At 37.3% G+C, this 20,593-nt stretch overlaps 3 protein-coding genes across 3 annotated transcripts; 1 reads left to right on the top strand and 2 right to left on the bottom strand.

The window, feature by feature from the left end:
* The first annotated feature begins 6,626 nt into the window (after positions 1-6,626).
* LOC18010765 lies at positions 6,627-7,962 on the top strand. The gene is made up of 2 exons (XM_006392757.2): positions 6,627-7,490; positions 7,579-7,962. Exons 1-2 carry the CDS (start codon positions 6,747-6,749, stop codon positions 7,867-7,869), a joined length of 1,035 nt encoding a protein of 344 aa, XP_006392819.1. The 5' UTR covers positions 6,627-6,746; the 3' UTR covers positions 7,870-7,962.
* Positions 7,963-11,356: 3,394 nt separating this feature from the next.
* On the bottom strand, positions 11,357-12,655 carry LOC112082807. The gene has a single exon (XM_024150326.1). The coding sequence runs from the start codon at positions 12,653-12,655 to the stop codon at positions 11,357-11,359; it is 1,299 nt and encodes a 432-aa protein (XP_024006094.1).
* Positions 12,656-13,130: 475 nt separating this feature from the next.
* LOC112082806 (glutathione S-transferase T3-like) lies at positions 13,131-14,051 on the bottom strand. Its single transcript, XM_024150325.1, has one exon. The coding sequence runs from the start codon at positions 14,049-14,051 to the stop codon at positions 13,131-13,133; it is 921 nt and encodes a 306-aa protein (XP_024006093.1).
* Positions 14,052-20,593: the final 6,542 nt, after the last annotated feature.

The raw sequence follows: 20,593 nt of genomic DNA, 5'->3' as shown, positions 1-20,593 counted from the left end.
GAATTCTGTTGTTGAAAGAAAACACCAGCACATTTTAAATGTGGCCAGAGCCCTCCTTTTCCAGTCCAATGTCCCTATCCAATATTGGACAGATTGTGTTCGAACCTCAGTATTCTTAATAAACAGAATTCCATCACCACTTCTTCAAAATAAAACCCCTTTTGAACTCCTCATGAATAAGAAACCAGATTACTCTCTCTTAAAAACTTTCGGGTGCCTTTGTTATGTGTCTACATTTCCAAAAGATAGACATAAGTTTACTCCTAGAGCCGAACCCTCCGTTTTTCTGGGATATCCTTCAGGGTACAAAGGATATAAAGTTCTCAATCTTGAAACTCACTCCATCTCTATATCCCGGAATGTTATTTTTCATGAGGACATATTCCCATTCATCACATCCGATATCCCTACTCCCACCCGTGACCTTTTCCCACACACCATTCTTCCTTTACCCATACCTGATACAACACCACCACCAAATCCCATCACACAAACACCACCAACACCAAATCCTGGAGTTTTATCCGATAACAGTGATTTCCCATTAGTGTCTGAGAATACTATTTCTATTAATGCAAATAGACCTAAGAGGAACACTCGGGCTCCTTCATATTTGCAGCAATACCACTGCAACTTGGTGCATGATTTGCCAGTCCCAACAGGCAAAACGGCACATCCTCTGTCTACAGTTCTGGATTATTCAAAACTAAAAGATCATTATCAATCTTTTGTTTTCAACATCTCATCAGAATCTGAACCCAAAGATTTCAATGAGGCTGTTCGAAACAAAAAGTGGCATGATCCAATGAATGAAGAACTGGAAACCTGTGTTAAAACAGGAACTTTCTCGGTTGTCTCTTTACCTCCAGGAAAACATCCGATTGGATGCAGATGGGTCTACAGAATAAAGCACAATCCAGACGGTTCAGTAGACAGATATAGAGCTCGATTAGTGGCAAAAGGTTATACACAACAGGAAGGTGTAGACTACATTGATACTTTCTCTCCAGTGGCAAAGCTAGTAACCGTGAAACTGATTCTAGATTTGGCTGCAAAACACGGCTGGTCCTTAACACAAATGGATGTCACAAATGCTTTCTTACATGGCGATCTAGAAGAAGAAATATACATGCAATTGCCACCGGGATATACACCTCCTCCTGGTGAATCTTTACCACCAAATGCCGTATGGAAACTTCATAAATCACTTTATGGCCTAAAGCAAGCTTCGCGCCAGTGGTATAAGAAGTTTTCAGAGGTTCTTCTCAGAGATGGTTTTACTCAGTCTGAAACGGAACACACCTTGTTTGTTAAAGTAACTGGATCAACATTTGTTGCACTACTGGTTTATGTAGACGATATACTCATCGCCAGCAACAAAGACGAAGCAGTTTCAGACTTAAAGACTCTTCTTGCTACAGCCTTCAAACTAAAGGATCTTGGACCGGTGAAATATTTCTTAGGCCTGGAAATAGCAAGAACGAGTAAAGACATCTCTGTTTCTCAACGCAAATACGCTTTGGATCTTCTTGAATCAGTTGGTCTTCTTGGTTGTAAACCGGTTGCAACACCAATGGACTCAACTATTCACTTAAGTTCAGAAAGTGGAGATTTAATGCAAGATCCGACAGTATATAGAGCGTTGGTTGGAAAATTACTTTATCTTACTATTACGAGAGCTGATATTACTTTTGCTGTTCATAAACTGAGCCAATATCTCTCCAAGCCAAGGACACAGCATTATGAAGCTGCTCTTCGAGTAGTAAGATACTTAAAAGGAGATCCGGGTCGTGGTTTATTCTTCTCAGCCAATTCAGATATACGATTACAAGGATTCTCCGATGCTGACTGGTCTAGTTGTCCAGACTCGAGAAGATCAACAACTGGTTTCTGTGTATTTCTGGGTGATTCGTTGATATCATGGAAGTCAAGAAAACAGAAAACAGTTTCTCGAAGTAGCGCTGAAGCAGAGTACAGAGCATTAGCTGATACTACTTGTGAATTGGTATGGCTAAATCAACTGTTACAAGATCTCAAGATACCTGTAACTGGTCCGGCTAATCTCTTCTGTGACAGCACTTCAGCAATGCAAATAGCCTCAAATTCAGTATTTCACGAACGAACAAAACATATAGAAAATGATTGTCATCTAGTTCGTGAAAGACTGAGGGCTGGTTTTCTGAACTTAATGCATGTGAAGACTGAAAACCAGTTGGCAGATTTGTTCACCAAAGCTCTTCCTCCCAAGACTTTCAAGTTTCTTTTGTCGAAGTTCGCATTTTCAAGTCTCTTTCTTCCTCCTTGAAGAATTCGACTTGAGGGGAGGGTATTAGAGTTAGGTGGTTAACCGGTTGATTATTATTGGTTAAGCTTCCCTTTACTTAACCAAGTCTATATATATTTGTACACTGACATTTACAGTTGAATAACAGAACATTTTTTACCATTCTCTCTCTAAATCTAATAATTTCTATGTTCTAAATATCTACTGCAGTTCGATCAAATCTAGTGATCCTTTAATAAAAAAACCTAGTGATCATCGTTAGCACATTGGAGGAATTTGGGCCGACGAGAATAAGTGGAGAATACTCCCATCTTTTTAAAACATCTACAATTTTACTTGCAGATTTGTATCATATCCACTTATTCTATAAAGCATAACAAATAATTATAAATATAAACGCTGTCATATAGTGCCATTGATAAAAGTGTGAAATGGCTTGAATCATAAGAAAAATTGCAGGTGAAATAGATAGAATATTGAGCTAGAAAACGTAATGGCGTATACTCCGGGATGAAGCGACATAGGCGACATTGGTGTCAGCGGTCTTTCCAATAAGATTGTATAAATTATTATTGTCTTTAGTTATTTATTTGCTAAGAAAAATAGAAGAAATGGCTTGAATTTTCGTCTGTATCCAAGGTTTAAACATTTTCTTTTCGTAAGCGTTAATTCCATCGGCTCACAGACCAGTTTGTACATAGGCCCAGCAATTTTTTTCGCAAGCCCACAGTAGTTTTAAAAATTTACCATCGTAAACAGCTTTTGTTCTTGCCATGCATAACCCTATAGATGCTAGAGCTCTTCTCTACCTTCGGCTTGAGCCTTTAGTAGCTCTACGCCTCTACCTATGTAGAAGACAAGAGTCTTCTTCATCCTTAAAACCAGACATGACTTCGATTTTTTATTTTTTATTTAATCTCCCTGTCTTTACAAGAGGCTTTTCAATAACCAGCATCTGTAGCTCGATCTGTTCATAATCTTCTTATGATTCAGCCATTTCCAATTTTTGTCCTTCTTTTAATCTTCTTATAATATTGTTTTTTTCCTTCAATAAAATATAAAAAACAATAGAATATCAATCCGGGGTCAAGGAAAGAAAAATATGTACGTACCTATCTATTTTCAGGTGCCTTACGTCACCCAAGCACATTAAAATAATTTTTTTAAACAAATTCAAAATGAAAAATGGGTATTAGCCACTGAAGATTACACCAAAATTCGAATGGCTGACGAAACTGCTTTTGTAGAATACAAATTACTACAATAGAGACTTCTAACATTAAAATGGTAAATATATATAATAGAAACAAACTCGATGATAACAATACCGTTAGTAGAAATGAAATGGCCAGAAGATGACGAAAAGTTAAGATAGATTAAGACCTCTGACTTTAATTTAAATACTTTTCAAATGCTCATACTGTATCGGTTTGATACATTCAAGAATTCCATGATAAAATTGTTATATATTTTTTTTTTTGTCTCGTACCAATTGAAATCAAGAGCTGGCAAACCCTAACCTTGTGTTGTACTTTCAGACTCGAAGAAAGAAGAAGAAGGAGATTGTTGTTGTTTTTTTTGCTGTGTTGTGTGTTGAAAATGAGAAGGAGAGACTCTCCTTTTATAGTCTTGATCTGCGAATTAGTGTCAATATTATCATATTTTATATCAGTTATGATTTTTAAAATTGAAAATGAAAACATATTTGTGATTTATGAACTATACTAAATATCAAAACAACCTTAGTCCAAAAAAACACATTTTTGGATCGTAGGCCCATCTACCAACTTGAGACTGAGACCGAGCCTTGCTCAGTCCGGCCAGGCGGCGCGAGACGTGTATGTGATTGGTCGATCATCTCTCCCATACATTATAGTGTATTCAATGCTACTACATATGAGTTCTCCAATATATATATTTAATGATTTTCATCCAAGTTTCTAATGTGAGATTTTTAGATATTGTGACACTTAAATCAAATTTGCAAACTTTTTTCAAGTAAACAATTTTGGATTTTAATTTTTTATTCAGTTTAACTCTGATTTTAACATGTAAATACACTATTCAACGAAGATTCTGCCGCATTTATAATCGGTCATTTCACAAAGAGATCATTGGCTGGGAAGTTGACCTGAGTCACATGTCAGAAACGAATTCTAATAATCCTCTGAATAAATAGAAATTCCTTTTAAACCCATGATGACTTGATAAATTGACCGACTCAATAAGATTCTAAAATGAAATTCTGAGAATACGAACAATAAAAACACGGTATTTGAGATGATATCGTGTTCTATATTAAACTATTCATTGCTAATATGTCGCATGTTTTCAACGAAGAAGTGAACATGATATCAAAACACCTAAACTTTAACGTAAACCGAAACAGTAGCTATAACAGAATTTTATTTTCTCACAGAACTTTGTTGTTTTTTGTTTGCGACTTTTTCTGGGATAGACTAGGCGCATATCATTTCTACTTCCCAAGTATTAACTAAACACTTAAACAGCACACATTTTACGCTCTGTGAGGGGCGAGAGGTGCCTACGTCCTGGATCCACGTTAAAACATTTAAAATTAATGTTTCAGAAAAAACCCAAAAACTAAAAAACAATTTTATATATTTGTGAAAAAAGCTCAAAAAAAGAAAGAAAAAACAAATTATACCCTTAAAAACCATTTTTTTGCTTAAACTTAATAAAAATAGAGACGGTCTTGTGAGTAAACAATCTATTCGGATAAGTGAACAAAGACTTTCATTTTTCTTTTATAAGTGATCAAAGACTTCACAGAATTAAGTAGAAAGTAGAAACACTTTTAATTGCTGAAAGTTCCAGAGAGCAAATCAAGTTCAAAGCGTTACCTAGCGGCTAGCGGGAGGAGAAAAACTCAAACTGATTTTCTCTTTTTTTTTGGAACCTTAAACTAATTTTCATTATGGAAACATTTCAATGTCAACGTACTACATACATTAATATAATGCTGAATCATTGTTTACGACTTGAGATTAATATCTTGTTATTAATACGTACAAGTAGGATTATAATGAAACATTCTTCATTTTCACATTTTTCCGGATCTATCTTTGAAGGATGAAGCATGATATCAATTAATGCTTGATTTTGCAACACGCATAAGATTAGGTGTATAAATAAAATTTATAATGGAAAAAGACAAACGTAACTGACCAAATATTAAAGTATCTTTTTTATTCATCATTTTTGTAATAAAATTCAAAGTAAGGATAAATTCTAGCTCTTGAGAGCTCTAATTAACAAGATAGAATATAATGCAAAAATGTAAAGAAAGGGAAAAACTATTAAGAACAATAAACTATAAATCTTTTATTTGATTAATAGGAGAAAAAGGGAAGAATGAGAGTTGCAGAAAGTGGCAACTCCCATAATTCCATGTTAATTTTTATTACACACATTATGTAGAAAACTATATTGCTAGAAAATCCTAATTAATGGGCACTTCTCATGAAACACAATATTGAGTCGTATCTGCTATACCAACTTTTCAATATAAACGTGATTATATACAAACAAAACAATCAGTGCCATGATAGATTCATTTAAAAAAAAAAAGCATATTAAAATATGGTATATTCTTGCGTTGCTATCAGTAAATGAACCACTTGTCAATGCGTTGATAAACATTGCGGCTTTGTGATGGAGATCCAGAACTCGAGTCGTGATTATTGTTTTTCTATACTGATTATATACTTTCGTCAATATCAAAATCTTTGTATTTATTCTCCAAGATAGATGTTTTAAAATATATGTATAATTAACTACTATAGATCTATAATTTCTACTCTATATATGCGCCTATTAATGAATATAATTAGATGATGGACGAAAAAAAAATGTATATAAATAGAGAAATCACATGCCTTTGTGGAGGGTCCTGACTCCTGACAGTGATTAATTATTATGCCATCCCTTAAGCAATCATAGCATTGTTGAACCTTATTTTTCTTAGTTGTTGCCAAAATTAAATATTTTATTATCCACTTAGATACCTCTACTTTCTCATAAATTTCAATATACTTTATTTATTTATTTATTTATTTGTCGCTATTGCTCTAGACTTGTAAATATTCTATCCTGGAATACGTTCCAATTTCATCCTTTTTTTTTATTTTGACCTGGAAAATCCCTATAATAGTCTATGCAAAAACCAATATGTTCACTCCACATAATATATAATAAAAAATTATGGAAAAAATAATTGAAGAAAGGCTGCCCATGTGGGGAACTTCCAAATAAATCTCCAGAATCGATGCTTCAAATACATTGGATGTTTACTAAACAACACAGATATGAGCAAACAAACACCCTCAAAGGAAAATATGAAGACCCATTCTTTGTTATAAACACACAACTTCTCTCTTTTTAGAATCTCTAGTCTTGCGATCCGAAGACCCAATTTTCTTTCTAATCTCCTGAAAACGAAATGGATCTTGTAAGTTCAAGTGAATCACTTATTGATGATCTTCTTGATGAATACTGGTTCTTTGAGAACTTATTTACCAGAAGCTCAAGAGTCTTAAGGTACTGTCACTCAGATCCTTACCCTTCTTCTTCTTCTTCTTTGACGACTTCTCCTGAAAAAATGGGAGATTCGGATCCAAAGAAGATTCTAGAAGCGTCCACAAGGGGATATTTGATCAGGGTCCCCTATTTAGATAGAAGTGAAGGCGGATCAGAGACGAAACAGTTCTCTGAAAAGATTAGGGTTCAAGACCCGAGACAAGTCGGATCTTTCTTGCAGAAGAAGGAACATATGATTCTTCCCAAATCCGGATCTTGTTCGGCTCCAAGTAAGATTCAAGAAGCTTCCACAGAGCATTGTTTGATCCGGGCACCTTCTTTGCCGCCTCGGATAGAAAAAAGAGAAATGGATTGCGAGGCGAAGAAGATGATCAATAAGCTAACGAGGCAGTTCTCTGAGAAGATTAGGAGCCTAGAACCGACGAGACCAGGTGAGAGTTTCTTGCAGAAGAAAACTATGGTTCGAGAGAAAAGGAGCATGACAGGAGGAAGTAGTAGTAGTAGTGCCAAGATTAGTTTGCAGAGAACTCAAACGATGCCAAATAACATAATAAGAAAAGAAGACGAATTTGAAGATCAAGAAAGTGATTCAAGAATGGGATTCTTGATCCGCGAAGCCCTCGCTAGTTCACAAGATGTTCCAAAGGTAAATATTCACTCTTAATGTGAAAGAACATGGTTTCGGAGAATCTGAAAACCATATATATATAATTAAGTTTTGAATCTTGGTGCAGGTTTCAAGCAATCAAAGGCAGAGACCACCAAGAAACTTGCGCTCAGAAGAAACTGTAATGGTCAAACATGGAAGCTCAAGTCCCAAAACGCTGCGTAAAACGTTAAGCAGCATAGAAACAACCAAAGAGATTATAAAGCTGAAAGGTTATGATGACCAACTGATCCACCCACGCGTCATGGCTGGATTGGCTACACCCCCTAGGGTTCCTAAGGATTCGAGGAAAGAAATGAAGGATCAGATCAAGTTCTGGGCTCGAGCCGTAGCTAGTAATGTCCGACAAGAGTGCTGAGAATTCATTTAATAACACTAATTAACTGTGTTTTTGTATGACACTATTCCGTACAGATGATTCTTATCTTGAACTCTTTTGTTGTTTTATTTGATCCTCCTGAAATAATGAGATTCCTCTGTTTATGTGATGATGATGTTCTTTCTTTTTTTTTTGTATGAAAAGAAAAAGTCATGATTATGATGAAGAAAAGGGAATGGGAGAAAAACAATAAGTGAATAGTGACAAATGTTATATTAAAACCAAAAGAAAAGAACATAATAATTTGTGATTTGATTGCGATTTATGCAGACTTTCCTAGAAGCATTCGAATTAAAATATTCTTTCTATTTCGATAAGATTACACGTAAAATACGTTGAATCATGTTAAGTATAAGAAAGTAAATAACTTGGAAGTAACCGGTTCTTGATTGCAGAGATCTCTCGTAAGACCAAAACAATAATATAAAATATGCATTTATTCAACTTCAATAATTTAATATTAATCGTATCAACTGAGCATTATCTGAAAGGATTACCAACTCTTTTCGTGAAATCTAAAGAATTTATATAAACAAAAACCGATTTGAGTGAAAGTTATAAGAATATCGCAGAAATGATTCTACAACATGTGACCGTTAATTACGGGTTATTGTTAGGATGTGTAGTTGCTAGCTTCCAATAAACTTCACTACATTTTACTATTTTTGCGACCAAATCGTCTTACAAAAAGAGAAAACACATTTAACTAACAGACAAATTCCACCAGACTTTACACTTTCACAGATGACAGAAACACAGTGGCATAGGTCAAATCCCAAGAGTAGGAAAATCAAGAAATTATGACTTTTTGAAAGCAAACGAAAAAACTGAAAAACTTCGTGGTGATTCGAAAAAACTGAAAAAAAAAAAACGGCGTGGTGATTCGAAAGGCGACTAGGGCTTCTGTTTCAAAAAAATTTCTTCGGCTGCAAGGATGACGGCTCTGGTGGATTCGACGGCTCCTCCACCTCCGCTTCAGGCTTCGGACACCTCTGTTTCCAGTGCGGATGTGCTGGCGGCGGAAGTGAATTCTCAGCAACCATCAAAACCTCTTTTTTCAGCTATTGTTCAGAAGAAGTCGGGTCTCTTGAAACATGACCTAACGATCTCGGTGATTGAAAGATCTCCTACTGTGGGTATTCCAGACGACATCATCGAAGGCTCTGCTCCTCTCTGGGAGGAAATTCTCATCGGAAAATGCCTTGCGACCGCTCCTCATGTCGCGAAAGTTCACGTAATCGTAAACAAAATCTGGCCGCTTGGATCTAACTCTTCCAAGGTGGATGTTTTCGTTGTCGACCAGACAACAATGAAGTTTAAAATCCGTGATCCTTCTACCCGTAATAGGATTCTACGAAGGGGAATGTGGAACATTGCGAATGTTCCGATGATAGTCTCTAAATGGTCTCCGGTGGAAGAGGAAGCTCAACCTGAGATCAAATCCATGCCGCTATGGGTATGTCTGAAAAACGTACCACACAAGCTATTCCATGAGAAAGGTTTGGGATTTCTTGCGAGTGCTGTGGGGTTTCCAAAACGTCTTCACCCAAATACTGAAATTTGCAAGAGTTTTGATGAGGCAAAAGTGTTTGTTGACGTCGACTTATCAAAAGATCTCCCATCACAATTTCGGTTCACTTCAGAGAAGTGTATTGACTCGGTGGTGGAATTTGAATACCCATGGCTTCCTCCTCGGTGTCCTTTTTGTTTGAAATGGGGCCACTTAGGGGATGCCTGTATGAAAAAGAATGGACCCAAGACCATTCTTAAAAGGACAGTTGACACTACTAAAGTTTTGCCGCCTGCAGTTCAGGGAAACAGGGATATAACCGTTGTAACTCCACCAGTGGAGAAGGAGACGAATGTTATCTCTACTACTGCCCAAACTCTGCGAAACTTTTCAGAGAAAGATGCAGACCGAGATGTTATTGGTGAGGAAATTAATGAGAAGGAGGAATGGGAATGGTACTCTCCAAAAAAGACTATTAGGCAATCAGATCGACAGGGAGTGGAAGATGTCTCTGTTTCCCCATCACGTTTCTTAGTATTAGAGGGTACTGAGGATCAGGATACTGACGCAGTCTCATCTGATGAGCTGCAGGTGAAGAATGTTTCGAGCTCTGTTTCTCACTTTGTCGAAGAAACTGGTGCCAGTCAGACTGAGAATTTGAAGCAAAAGGATAAAGCAGAGGGGCTTGGAACTCGTCCTCCTCTCCCTCGTGCATCAAAAACGGCCATTAAACTTTTGGTAGACCAAGGCGCCCTTACTGTTAGAGACTCGCGATCTAACACTGCGGGCAAAAGGAATCCAAAATCCAACAAATAATAGATGTCGGGCTTTGTGTGGAATGTGCGTGGTTTAAACAAAATTTCTAAGCATTCCATTGTTCGCAGGTGGATTCAGAATCAGGATTTTCAGTTTGGTGCTTTGTTGGAAACTAAAGTAAAGGAGGGAAAGGCGTCGCGTGTGGCTGCGTCGATTTGTCGAGATTGGTCGGTTATTACAAACTACGAGTTTAGTCGTCTTGGTCGTATTTGGGTGATGTGGAGTCCTAAGGTGAGGCTTACTCTATTTTTTAAAAGTGGTCAGATGATCACAATTTCAGTAAAGATTGAGGATAGGGATGAGGAGTTCTTCTGCTCTTTTATCTATGCTTCTAATTTTGCGGACGAGCGTCGCGAGCTATGGAGTGATATCAGAGATCACCATAACTCTCCAATCATTAATAATAAACCGTGGATCTGTTTAGGTGATTTTAATGAGATTCTTGAGGCTGAGGAGCATTCTCATTTCGAAAATTCTCCTACTATTCCTTTGGGAATGAGAGATTTCCAGAGTTTAGTAAATGATTGCCAATTAGAGGATATGTCTTACCATGGTCCGCTCTTCACATGGTGTAACAGACGGGAAGAGGGTCTAATTTCGAAGAAACTTGATCGAGTTTTAAAGAATATCAGATGGGATCAGGCTTTTCCAGTGTCATACAGTGTATTTGAGGCTGGTGGATGCTCAGACCACTTGCAGTGTAGATTTCCCCTGGAGGTAGAACAGGAAAAGGGAAAAAAGCCTTTCAAGTTTGTCAATACTGTTACTGAGTTAGCTGAGTTTTTACCGATGATGGAAACTTTATGGGGTAACACTCAACCTATTTACTCTTCTACTTCCTCCATGTTCCGGTTTGCAAAAAAACTCAAGGCCCTTAGAGCAACCTCAATGGTGATATCCACTTGAGGTTCATCACCAATTTTTTATTAATATAATTTTAATGAATGAAAAAATTAGAATCTCATCAATTTTTCATCACCAATGGTGATCTCCATTTGGAGTTCATATGAATAAAATAATATTATTTTTTTTTGTAATAAAATTTCGAAAATAATTATTAATTTAGAATTAAACTTAAACATTAGCATTACATAGTAAAAAAAAACGTAACATATATATTGAAAGCAAATTATAAACATATCATCCAAATATCTCCCAAATATGCTCTACCAAATCATTTTGCAGCTGATCATGTATCTTTTTATCTTTAACTTTCTTCCGGTTCTCCATCAAATTGGTGAGATTAGTAGGCATAGTCGTTTGATACGTCATATCGACCTGTGAAGTTCTGGTTCCTTCTCGTTGTTCGAAAGAATCCAAATCGTATTGGGTGTATCCAGCTCTTTCATCTTCTACTATCATGTTGTGTATGATGATACAAGCTCTCATTATTTTTCCAATTTTTACCTTATCCCAAAAGAGAGCTGGATTTTTGACTATGGCAAAACGAGCTTGCAAGACTCCAAAAGCACGCTCAACGTCTTTTCGGGTGGATTCTTGTTTTGTGGCAAACATTGTTGCTTTTTCACCTTGTGGTAACGGTATAGATTGGATAAAAGTTGCCCATTTGGGATATATTCCGTCTGTTAGGTAGTACGCCAAATGGTATTGATGCCCGTTTACCCAGAAATTCACTTTTGGAGCTCGACCTTGTAAAATATCATCGAAAACAGGGGAACGATCAATAACGTTGATATCGTTTAAAGTACCTGGAGGTCCAAAAAAGGCATGCCAAAACCAAAGGTCTTGTGATGCGACAGCCTCTAAGACAATTGTAGGTTTTCCAGAACCTCGTGTATATTGCCCTTTCCAAGCTGTTGGGCAATTTTTCCATTCCCAGTGCATGCAATCGATGCTTTCAATCATCCCGGGAAAACCACGTCGCTCTCCGTCAATAAGAAGTCGTTGAAGATCTTCTGGGGTTGGTCGTCTGAGGTATCCTTCTCCAAATATATTGATTATTGCTTCCACAAAATTCTCCAAGCAAGAGAGTGCAGTACTTTCACCGAGTCGGAGGTACTCGTCAACCGCATCAGAAGCTGAACCGTATGCCATTATACGAATGGCGGCTGTGCACTTCTGTAATGCTGACAGACCGAACCTTCCCGCAGCATCTCTTTTTTTCCTAAAGAATGGAACTTGGGAAAGACGGTCAACAATATACATGAACAACGGCTTGTTCATTCTGAAGCGGCGACGGAATATATTCGATGGATACGTACAATCTTCACTAAAATAGTCATTCCATAGATTCATGTGACCTATTTCGCGCTCTCTTTCTATATACGCTCTTTTCTTCTTTGCTCTTCTTGGTGGTTGATTCTCCAAAATGGTGTCATACAGATCATCCATTGCTTGATCCATTATGTCGTCAAATGCGTCATCAACCCGGTCATCAAGATCGTCATAACTGAAATTGGTGTGTGATGATGATGCCATTGCTTGAATGAGAGAAGAGTAGGAAACGAGTTGTGGAAACACGTTAAAGAAGCAGAGAGAAAAGAGAGGGTTTAGAAAAAAAAGATGAGGTAGTTGAAGTTCTTTATAATGATAACATGTCTTATAAAGAGGATATTTCTTACAAAGAGGAAGATAATTTTTGTGGTTTACAAGAAAACACAAGTACACCACCACAACCACTACAACATTAACCGTGACACTTGAATACAAAATAAAAGTTCAGACCGAGACAAATAAAAGTGGACAGATAAAAGTACATGCCAAAGCAGAGAAAACAAGAGAAAGATAGCCCGTGACATCCATAATAATGCTTCATATTTCTCATCCAAGCCATCTGCATAAAACGAGAAAAGATAAGGATTAGCTATCAAGTCATAATAACAAAGAGAACTACTCATCATATTAACCTCAAAACTGTAAAGAGAATGGTAACAAGTCATATTAACCTAAACCATTATTGTAACAATTCATTAATCAGTTGGTTTTTCAGGGCCACTTCTCTGTCAGAGAGTGATTCGCTTCTAGCTAGTAACTTGTCGAGCAGTTTCTTGTTGGTTAGCTTGTCTCTCATCTCCAAATCTTTTTGTTTTATTTTCCACACACTCTGCACACACTCAGCCGCCTGCTCTGTCGTATTGTGGACTCCTTTATTCTTGGACGCAGCAGCTTTCTTCGCAGCCTTAACACCAATCGGACGTGGCTGGGAAACATCGTCGTTGACGCCATCATCATTAAAGCTGGATGACTGACATGTAGAGGCCTCCAGCTTTCTGCGTTTGCCCTTGTCTCCTTCTTTGTTAGCTGTCGTCGCACACCACTTCTGGTCGTGTCTGAGCTCTCTCCATGCGTGGTCAAGAGTGAATTTAACGCCATAGTCGTTGTAGAAAATCTCTCCAGCTGCCTTCATGAGGTCGTTCTCATTTTGGCCGCTAGTTTGCTGTGTCTTTGCAGCCTCAAAACAGCCCACATACTTGCAGACTTGATCGTTCAGACGACCCCATCTTTGCTTGCACTGACTCGCCGATCTAGCATTCTCTCCACTAAGCTTGAGGGTGCCGTTGAAATAGGTTTCGATCCTCTTCCAAAATGCGCCAAACTTCTGCTCATTACTCACCACCGGGTCCTTGGAAGTATTTAACCACGAACTGATTAACACCACGTCCTCCTTAGGTGTCCACTGTCGCCTCAGCTGCTTACTCGATTCACCAGGTGTGGTTGGATCATCAGACCTTTGACTACTAAACCGAGGGAAGGTTTCTGATGATCCAAGGTCTATTACGTGCGGGTAAGTAAATGGGTTTGGGTTTTCTTGTTGTTGGCTAGTTAGAAGATTGACGAAGCCGTGAGAGTTAGAAAATGGAATAGGAGAATCCATTTTGTTGTTTACAAAGAAGGGGTTTGGTTTTAGGTTAACGTTTTAGAAAGCTTTTAAAATAGATATCTGTTAAAATAGAAAGTCTTTAACTCCCATGGGATTTAAAAGATTTAAAAGTTGAACTGTTTTTGTAATGCAATCAATGAATGTGCTTTAACTCCCTAACCTACCAAGAATTGATAACAAAGACCTTAACTCTCCACCTAACAATCAAATCACTATAAAGAAGACCTAAACCAGCTCAAAAAAACTAACTAACTACACACATCACTTAACTACATAACCTAACTTAAAGTTAGAAAACGGACTAACCTTTATTCATTTCTGAAATGACGTCTGGTTGAGCCTCGTTAACTGTCCTCGAAGAACTCGTACCTCCTCCTTCAGACTCTCCACCTCTCCTCGAAGACCTCGAACCTCTCCCTTGATATCAGTCTCTATCTTCCACATCTGTTCCTTTTGATATTTCACCTGCCTCTCGAGAATCCCAAGTTGCTCGGTAACACCAACAACAAACAAATTAGAGGATCAGGAGAATCAAACCATCTCACAAACAAAGATACTCATATCTAACAATCGAATAAGAGGTGTTCATGTGTGGTGATGAACAAACAAACGAATTCCTAATCTCACAAACTCATAAATGACACATGAACAATCAATACAGTCGCACATCAAAAACATTCTCACATCTAACCATCGCACATCTAACAAACTAACACCAAACAATCGCAGAATAAAACAAAGGAAACTTGAATTGATCCAACCCAGATGAATCGATCCAAAAACATTCTCACATCTAACAAACTAAACCCAAAAACATTCTCACATCTAACCATCGCACCAAATCATAAAGTCATTCACAGAACAAACAACAGATGAATCGATCCAACCCAGATGAATCGATCGAACCCAGAAAACAGATGAATCGAACACCATATCAAACCCAGAAAACTTGATAAAAAATTTCTTAAATCCCTAAATCAGATGATGTTATTTACGATAGAGTAACCCAAACAAGTGTATTGTTAGTCGGATTAACACTGTAACCCTAATTTAAATCAAAAATCGAACCTCAAAGTTTTTCCCCAAATAAAAAAAAACCCTAATTTCGCAAACCCAATCGCAGAAATTAACATCGGCAATCACTTTCAATATGATAAGCACTAACCTTAACGAAGCAGATGAAGATGGCGGTCTGAATTTGGGTTCGATGTCTCACAAATCGCCTGAGGAAAAATCGCATGCAGAGAAGAACCAAGGAGAAAAAGTTTGGGAAGAATGAAAATGACCAAGGAAATTTGTCTCGGGGAAGAGAGAGACACGAGTGAAAATTTTTTTAACTAAACCCAATCAAAACAAGCCACGTCAGCGATGAACCCCAACCAAAACGGGTTCGAAAAATGCTTCCCCAAGAGGCGGATCATCGAATTATAGGCCTTTTTGATTTTTTTTAAACCCAAAAAATTGGTGATCCCCACCCATGATACTCACTTGATACACCGATAGAGGTGCTCTTAAACCTTCTATTCGATTTCTGGCAAAGAATAGATTGGGTAATCTCTCAAAGAAAGCTAAGGAGGCATACGAGGTCTTATCTGAGAAGCAATCTGTAAATGCTTTAAATCCCTCTTTACAGAATGTGGAAGAGGAAAAATCTGCTTACAGGCGGTGGGATTCTATCTCTAAGCTGGAGGAAAATTTTCTAAAGCAGAGATCCAAGGTTCATTGGTTGCAGATTGGTGATGGGAAGAATAAGACATTCCACAAAGCAGTTGTTTCTAGGGAGGCCACAAACTCAATTCGCGAAATCAAGAGGAGAGATGGAACGGTGGTAACATCAGCTGATGAAATAAAAGCAGAAGCTGCGGGTTTCTTTTCGGAATTCTTGCAACATACCCCTGATGAATTCGACGGTATTTCAGCAGATGATCTCCGAGATCTAATCCACTTCACGTGGTCGGCTGTGGATGGGAATAACCTTATTAAGCCGGTTTCGGACAAGGAAATCAAAATGGTGCTTTTCTCTATGCCGAGTAACAAGTCGTCAGGGCCTGATGGTTTTAATGCTGAGTTTTACAGAGCTACGTGGTCGGTTGTGGGTTCTGAGTTCATCATCGCGGTGAAATCCTTCTTTGAAAAGGGATTCTTACCAAAGGGAATCAATACAACAATCCTTGCGCTGATTCCGAAGAAAACGTCTGCTGTGGAAATGAAAGATTATCGTCATATTTCCTGTTGCAATGTTCTTTATAAGGTTATCTCAAAAATTATTGCCAACAGGCTCAAAAGTATCATGCCTCAGCTCATTGCGATGAATCAGTCAGCCTTCATTCAGGATCGTCTACTTATTGAGAACCTCCTTTTAGCGACAGAACTTGTGAAGGATTACTATAGAGATACTTCCCCTGCTCGCTGCGCAATCAAAATAGATATCTCGAAGGCTTTTGATTCTTTCCAATGGCCTTTTCTTCTTAATGTCCATGCGCTATGAACTTCCCTGATGTGTTCATTCACTGGATCTCTCTCTGCATCACTACAGCCTCATTCTCAGTACAAGTTAACGGAGAGCTTGCCTGTTTTTTCCGAAGTAGCAGAGGATTGAGGCAAGGTTGCTCGTTATCTCCATATCTATTTGTTATTAGCATGAATGTGCTTTCAAAACTTCTGGACAGAGAAGCGAGTGCTAAGCGTATTGGCTATCACCCGAAATGTAAAAACTTGGGACTTACCCACCTCAGTTTTGCTGATGACATTATGGTTCTCTCTGATGGTAAAGTGAGATCGGTTGAAGGCATTGTAAAGGTTTTTGATGAGTTTGCGAGGATCTCAGGCCTGAAGATTAGTATGGAGAAGTCTACGATTTATGTCGCAGGGGTTACAGACTCGGTAAGGACTGAACTTGAGGAAAGATTTGAATTTCAGACAGGACACCTTCCTGTACGATATCTGGGTTTGCCACTTCTTACGAAGCAAATGCGGAAACAAGACTATCTGCCTCTACTTGAGAAATGCCGCAAGCGAGTTTGCTCATGGACTGTTCGATCTTTGTCTATTGCAGGCCGATTGCAGCTCATTCGATCTGTCTTACATAGTATCACGAATTTTTGGATGGCAGGATTTCGACTTCCAAGTGAATGCCTTAAAGATATTGATAAACTCTGCTCTGCATTTCTTTGGTCAGGCCCGGATTTGAACCCTCACAGGGCAAAGGTTGCTTGGGAAGAGGTTTGCAAGCTTAAATCTGAAGGAGGTTTGGGTCTTCGGCCTTTGAAAGAGGCAAACAATGTGTGTTGTTTAAAGCTAATATGGCGCCTAGTTTCATCTCACCCATCCCTCTGGGTCAAATGGATTCAAATGTATCTTATTCGGAAAGAGTCTTTCTGGTCGATCAGCAACAACAGTAGTACAGGATCATGGATGTGGCGAAAAATCCTTAAATATAGATCTCTGGCTAGCTCTTTCTGTAAGGTTGACATTGGAAATGGGGAAAACACGAGCTTCTGGTTTGATATTTGGTCGGGTATGGGACGCATTTTCGATCTGATAGGGGTGAGAGGACCTATAGATCTTGGTATCCCTCTTAACGCTTCTATTGCGTCATTAGCACGAAGACGCCGTCGACGCCACCGAATCGATCTGCTCTCAGAGATTGAAAATGCGTTGGAAAGCAGACTTGCGCAACTCAATTCGGGAACAAAGGATATTTTCTTATGGAAGCACAAAGAGGGATCTTTCAAACCCTCTTTTAGTTCGAAGCAGACCTGGCTTCTCATTCGATCGGCTTCAGCTACAGTTCCATGGTACTCAGGAGTCTGGTTCACGCACTGTACTCCAAAGTTCGCGGTTTTCACATGGCTCGCCATTCTAAATCGTTTATCCACAGGAGATCGGATACAAAGCTGGAATGTTGGGGTAAACACTTTGTGCTCTCTCTGCAATTCTAGCCTGGAATCTCGGGACCATTTATTTTTCTCTTGCAGCTATTCGGGGGAAATATGGACAAAGCTTACCAAAAATTTGCTCTGGAACAGGTTTACTACAAGCTGGAATGATGTTCTCAGTCTCCTCTCAGACTCGCGGCTCGATCGTATAACTCTATTCTTGTTCTGCTTCTCTCTTCAAGCTACTGTCCATAGTATCTGGAGAGAACACAACTCTCGCTGGCATAGAGACGACCCGCTACCGGCAACTAGGATTCTGCATCTCATCGATAAGTTAGTTCGATGCCGAATCCAATCCATACGCAACATAAGTGATAGAAAATACGAGGGCGCGCTTCAAATGTGGTTTAGTGCCCGAGCTTGATCAAATTTTTTTATCTTTCTTTTAGCTCTCTCTTTTAAACACAAGTCGCATCTCAATGGGTTGTAAAAAAATCCTTTTTTTTTGTTATGAATATAATTTTACATTCATTTAAAAAAAAAAAAAACTGAAAAACAAATTTACAAACAAGTAGCCAATTGGTGAACAACCCAAAACAAGTAGCCACTTTTTTAAAAAATTACATATTCCTATTCTTTTTTTTTTGGGTAAAATACAAATTCCTATTCTTACTTACGCGCATGTGAAGACCATCTTTAAAAGTGTAAGTATAGCTATACTATTAAATTGGAGTCTCTAATTTATGAAGACCCATTCTATGGATGTTAACGATTAAAACTATTAAAGTGGAGTCTCTAATTTATTTTTTCTAAAGTTCGACACATCAAACATATGTTACTAATAAATTTTGCAGAGAACCCTCAAATATGGACATGAATCATCTTTTTATACATAAAAGTAACATTTCTTTTAATATTTTCAGACGTGACAACTCTCATTTTTATGGACAAACGTGACAACTCTTGTTCGGCAATTATTTAAGCTCCTATTTTGCTTCAATAAAATAAAAAGTGAGTATTCATACAGATTTTGCCTTTTTCAAAACCACTATCCTGACTTTTTTTTTTGGTTTTGTTTTGGTTTAACGATTATATGTTATATATACTCATAAGTCATCTCAACAACGGCCCCATTCTTAAAAATGAGAGTCTTTATTCATCGATTAAGGATCATAAAAACAAGAGCCCCTTTTGACCAAAAAAAAAAAAACAAGAGCCCCTAGTTGTATATACATACTTTATAGGGAAAAAAATCGACCCGAAAAGGCCCATAATACATTCCAATCACAGGCCCAATAAATTCGAACCCAGTTTGCGTTTTGAAATTGGCATTGGTATAAACGCTGTCGTTTGGTCTGATTCATGCGATTGATTTTGTGAGGTATCCAGCATGATTGCTTTAATCCAAAAACAGAATGAGACTATGAATGTAATATAGTTTGTTTTCTGAAATGAATTTCCACTTTTCTAATATAGATTAATGTTTCTGAAATTGATTACCAGTTGGTATATAGTATATACCTCACTAAATTCAGGCTATTCAGTCGATGAGAAAGAAAAAAAGGAATAAAATAGCATATTCTCTTCGTGGGTTTAAGACAGTCGAGAGAATCTGATCCAAACTCTGTAGTTGGAAGCAATGTTATATAACCCAAATATATAAATAAATATACAATATATATATATATATTAAATTTGTTATGATATGTGTATATTTTTTTTGGGTTTGGCTACATGTGCTTTTCCCCTAACAGATACGTAGTGTGGCTAGTACGTATATACGGTGTATGGCTAAGTATATTTTGTATGGCTACTTCTTCAAGTATAGTATTTTAAAATATATATATATATATATCAAATTTTCATTTTAATACATTAAAAATTTTAGGTATTATACAAAATGTCGATGATCTCGAGATATATTGTTGGCATTTCAATCAGATACATTAAGAACGATGTCATAGATTTAAGTGTATGTCGATTTCATTCTACGAGTATATGTTTGACGAAAAGTCAAACGTATATCTTAGCTCGAAGTACTGATTGGTTTGGTCAATAAACAACATATGCTCTCACCTCTCTCGGTTCGTTAAAATTAACTCTAATTCACGTTTATCTTTATTTGGATTATTCTAAGTAGTTTGTTTTCGCGTTTTAACATTTTAAAAACATGATTTGTCATTTGTTGCTTTTTATGAAATTCTAGTCAAATTTTCACGCTCATCATTTGTTTATGTTCTATACTTCTATGAATCAGTTTTTTTTTTCTTTTTCATATGAAAAATAGACTATGCAATAAAACAAAATATTGTGCAATAAATTACGTATTTGTCAAACTATTATTATCAAACTAAAACTTCACTTAGTTATTTGTAAAAACGGCTTTTAGCATTTCGTATTTTGTATTAAGTAGTTCTACCGATTGTTCCATAATTTTCTAGCATGTATCATTGTATATTTTTCATATAACATAATTATTTCCATAACATTTGAATCAGAATGATGACATCTCGACAACAATACATACCATTGTAATACATGATAATATTCATATATCATATCAATCATCATTAATAACGCATTTGCTAGTTAAAAATGGTGGAATGAACATCCAATTCTTATACTAAATGAAGTCGATACGTTTTCTTTCAAATACTC

The sequence above is a fragment of the Eutrema salsugineum genome, unplaced genomic scaffold (assembly GCF_000478725.1).
Source record: "Eutrema salsugineum unplaced genomic scaffold, Eutsalg1_0 scaffold_7, whole genome shotgun sequence".
Classification (NCBI taxonomy): Eukaryota; Viridiplantae; Streptophyta; class Magnoliopsida; order Brassicales; family Brassicaceae; genus Eutrema; species Eutrema salsugineum.
This window is presented reverse-complemented; position numbering and strand designations above follow the sequence as displayed.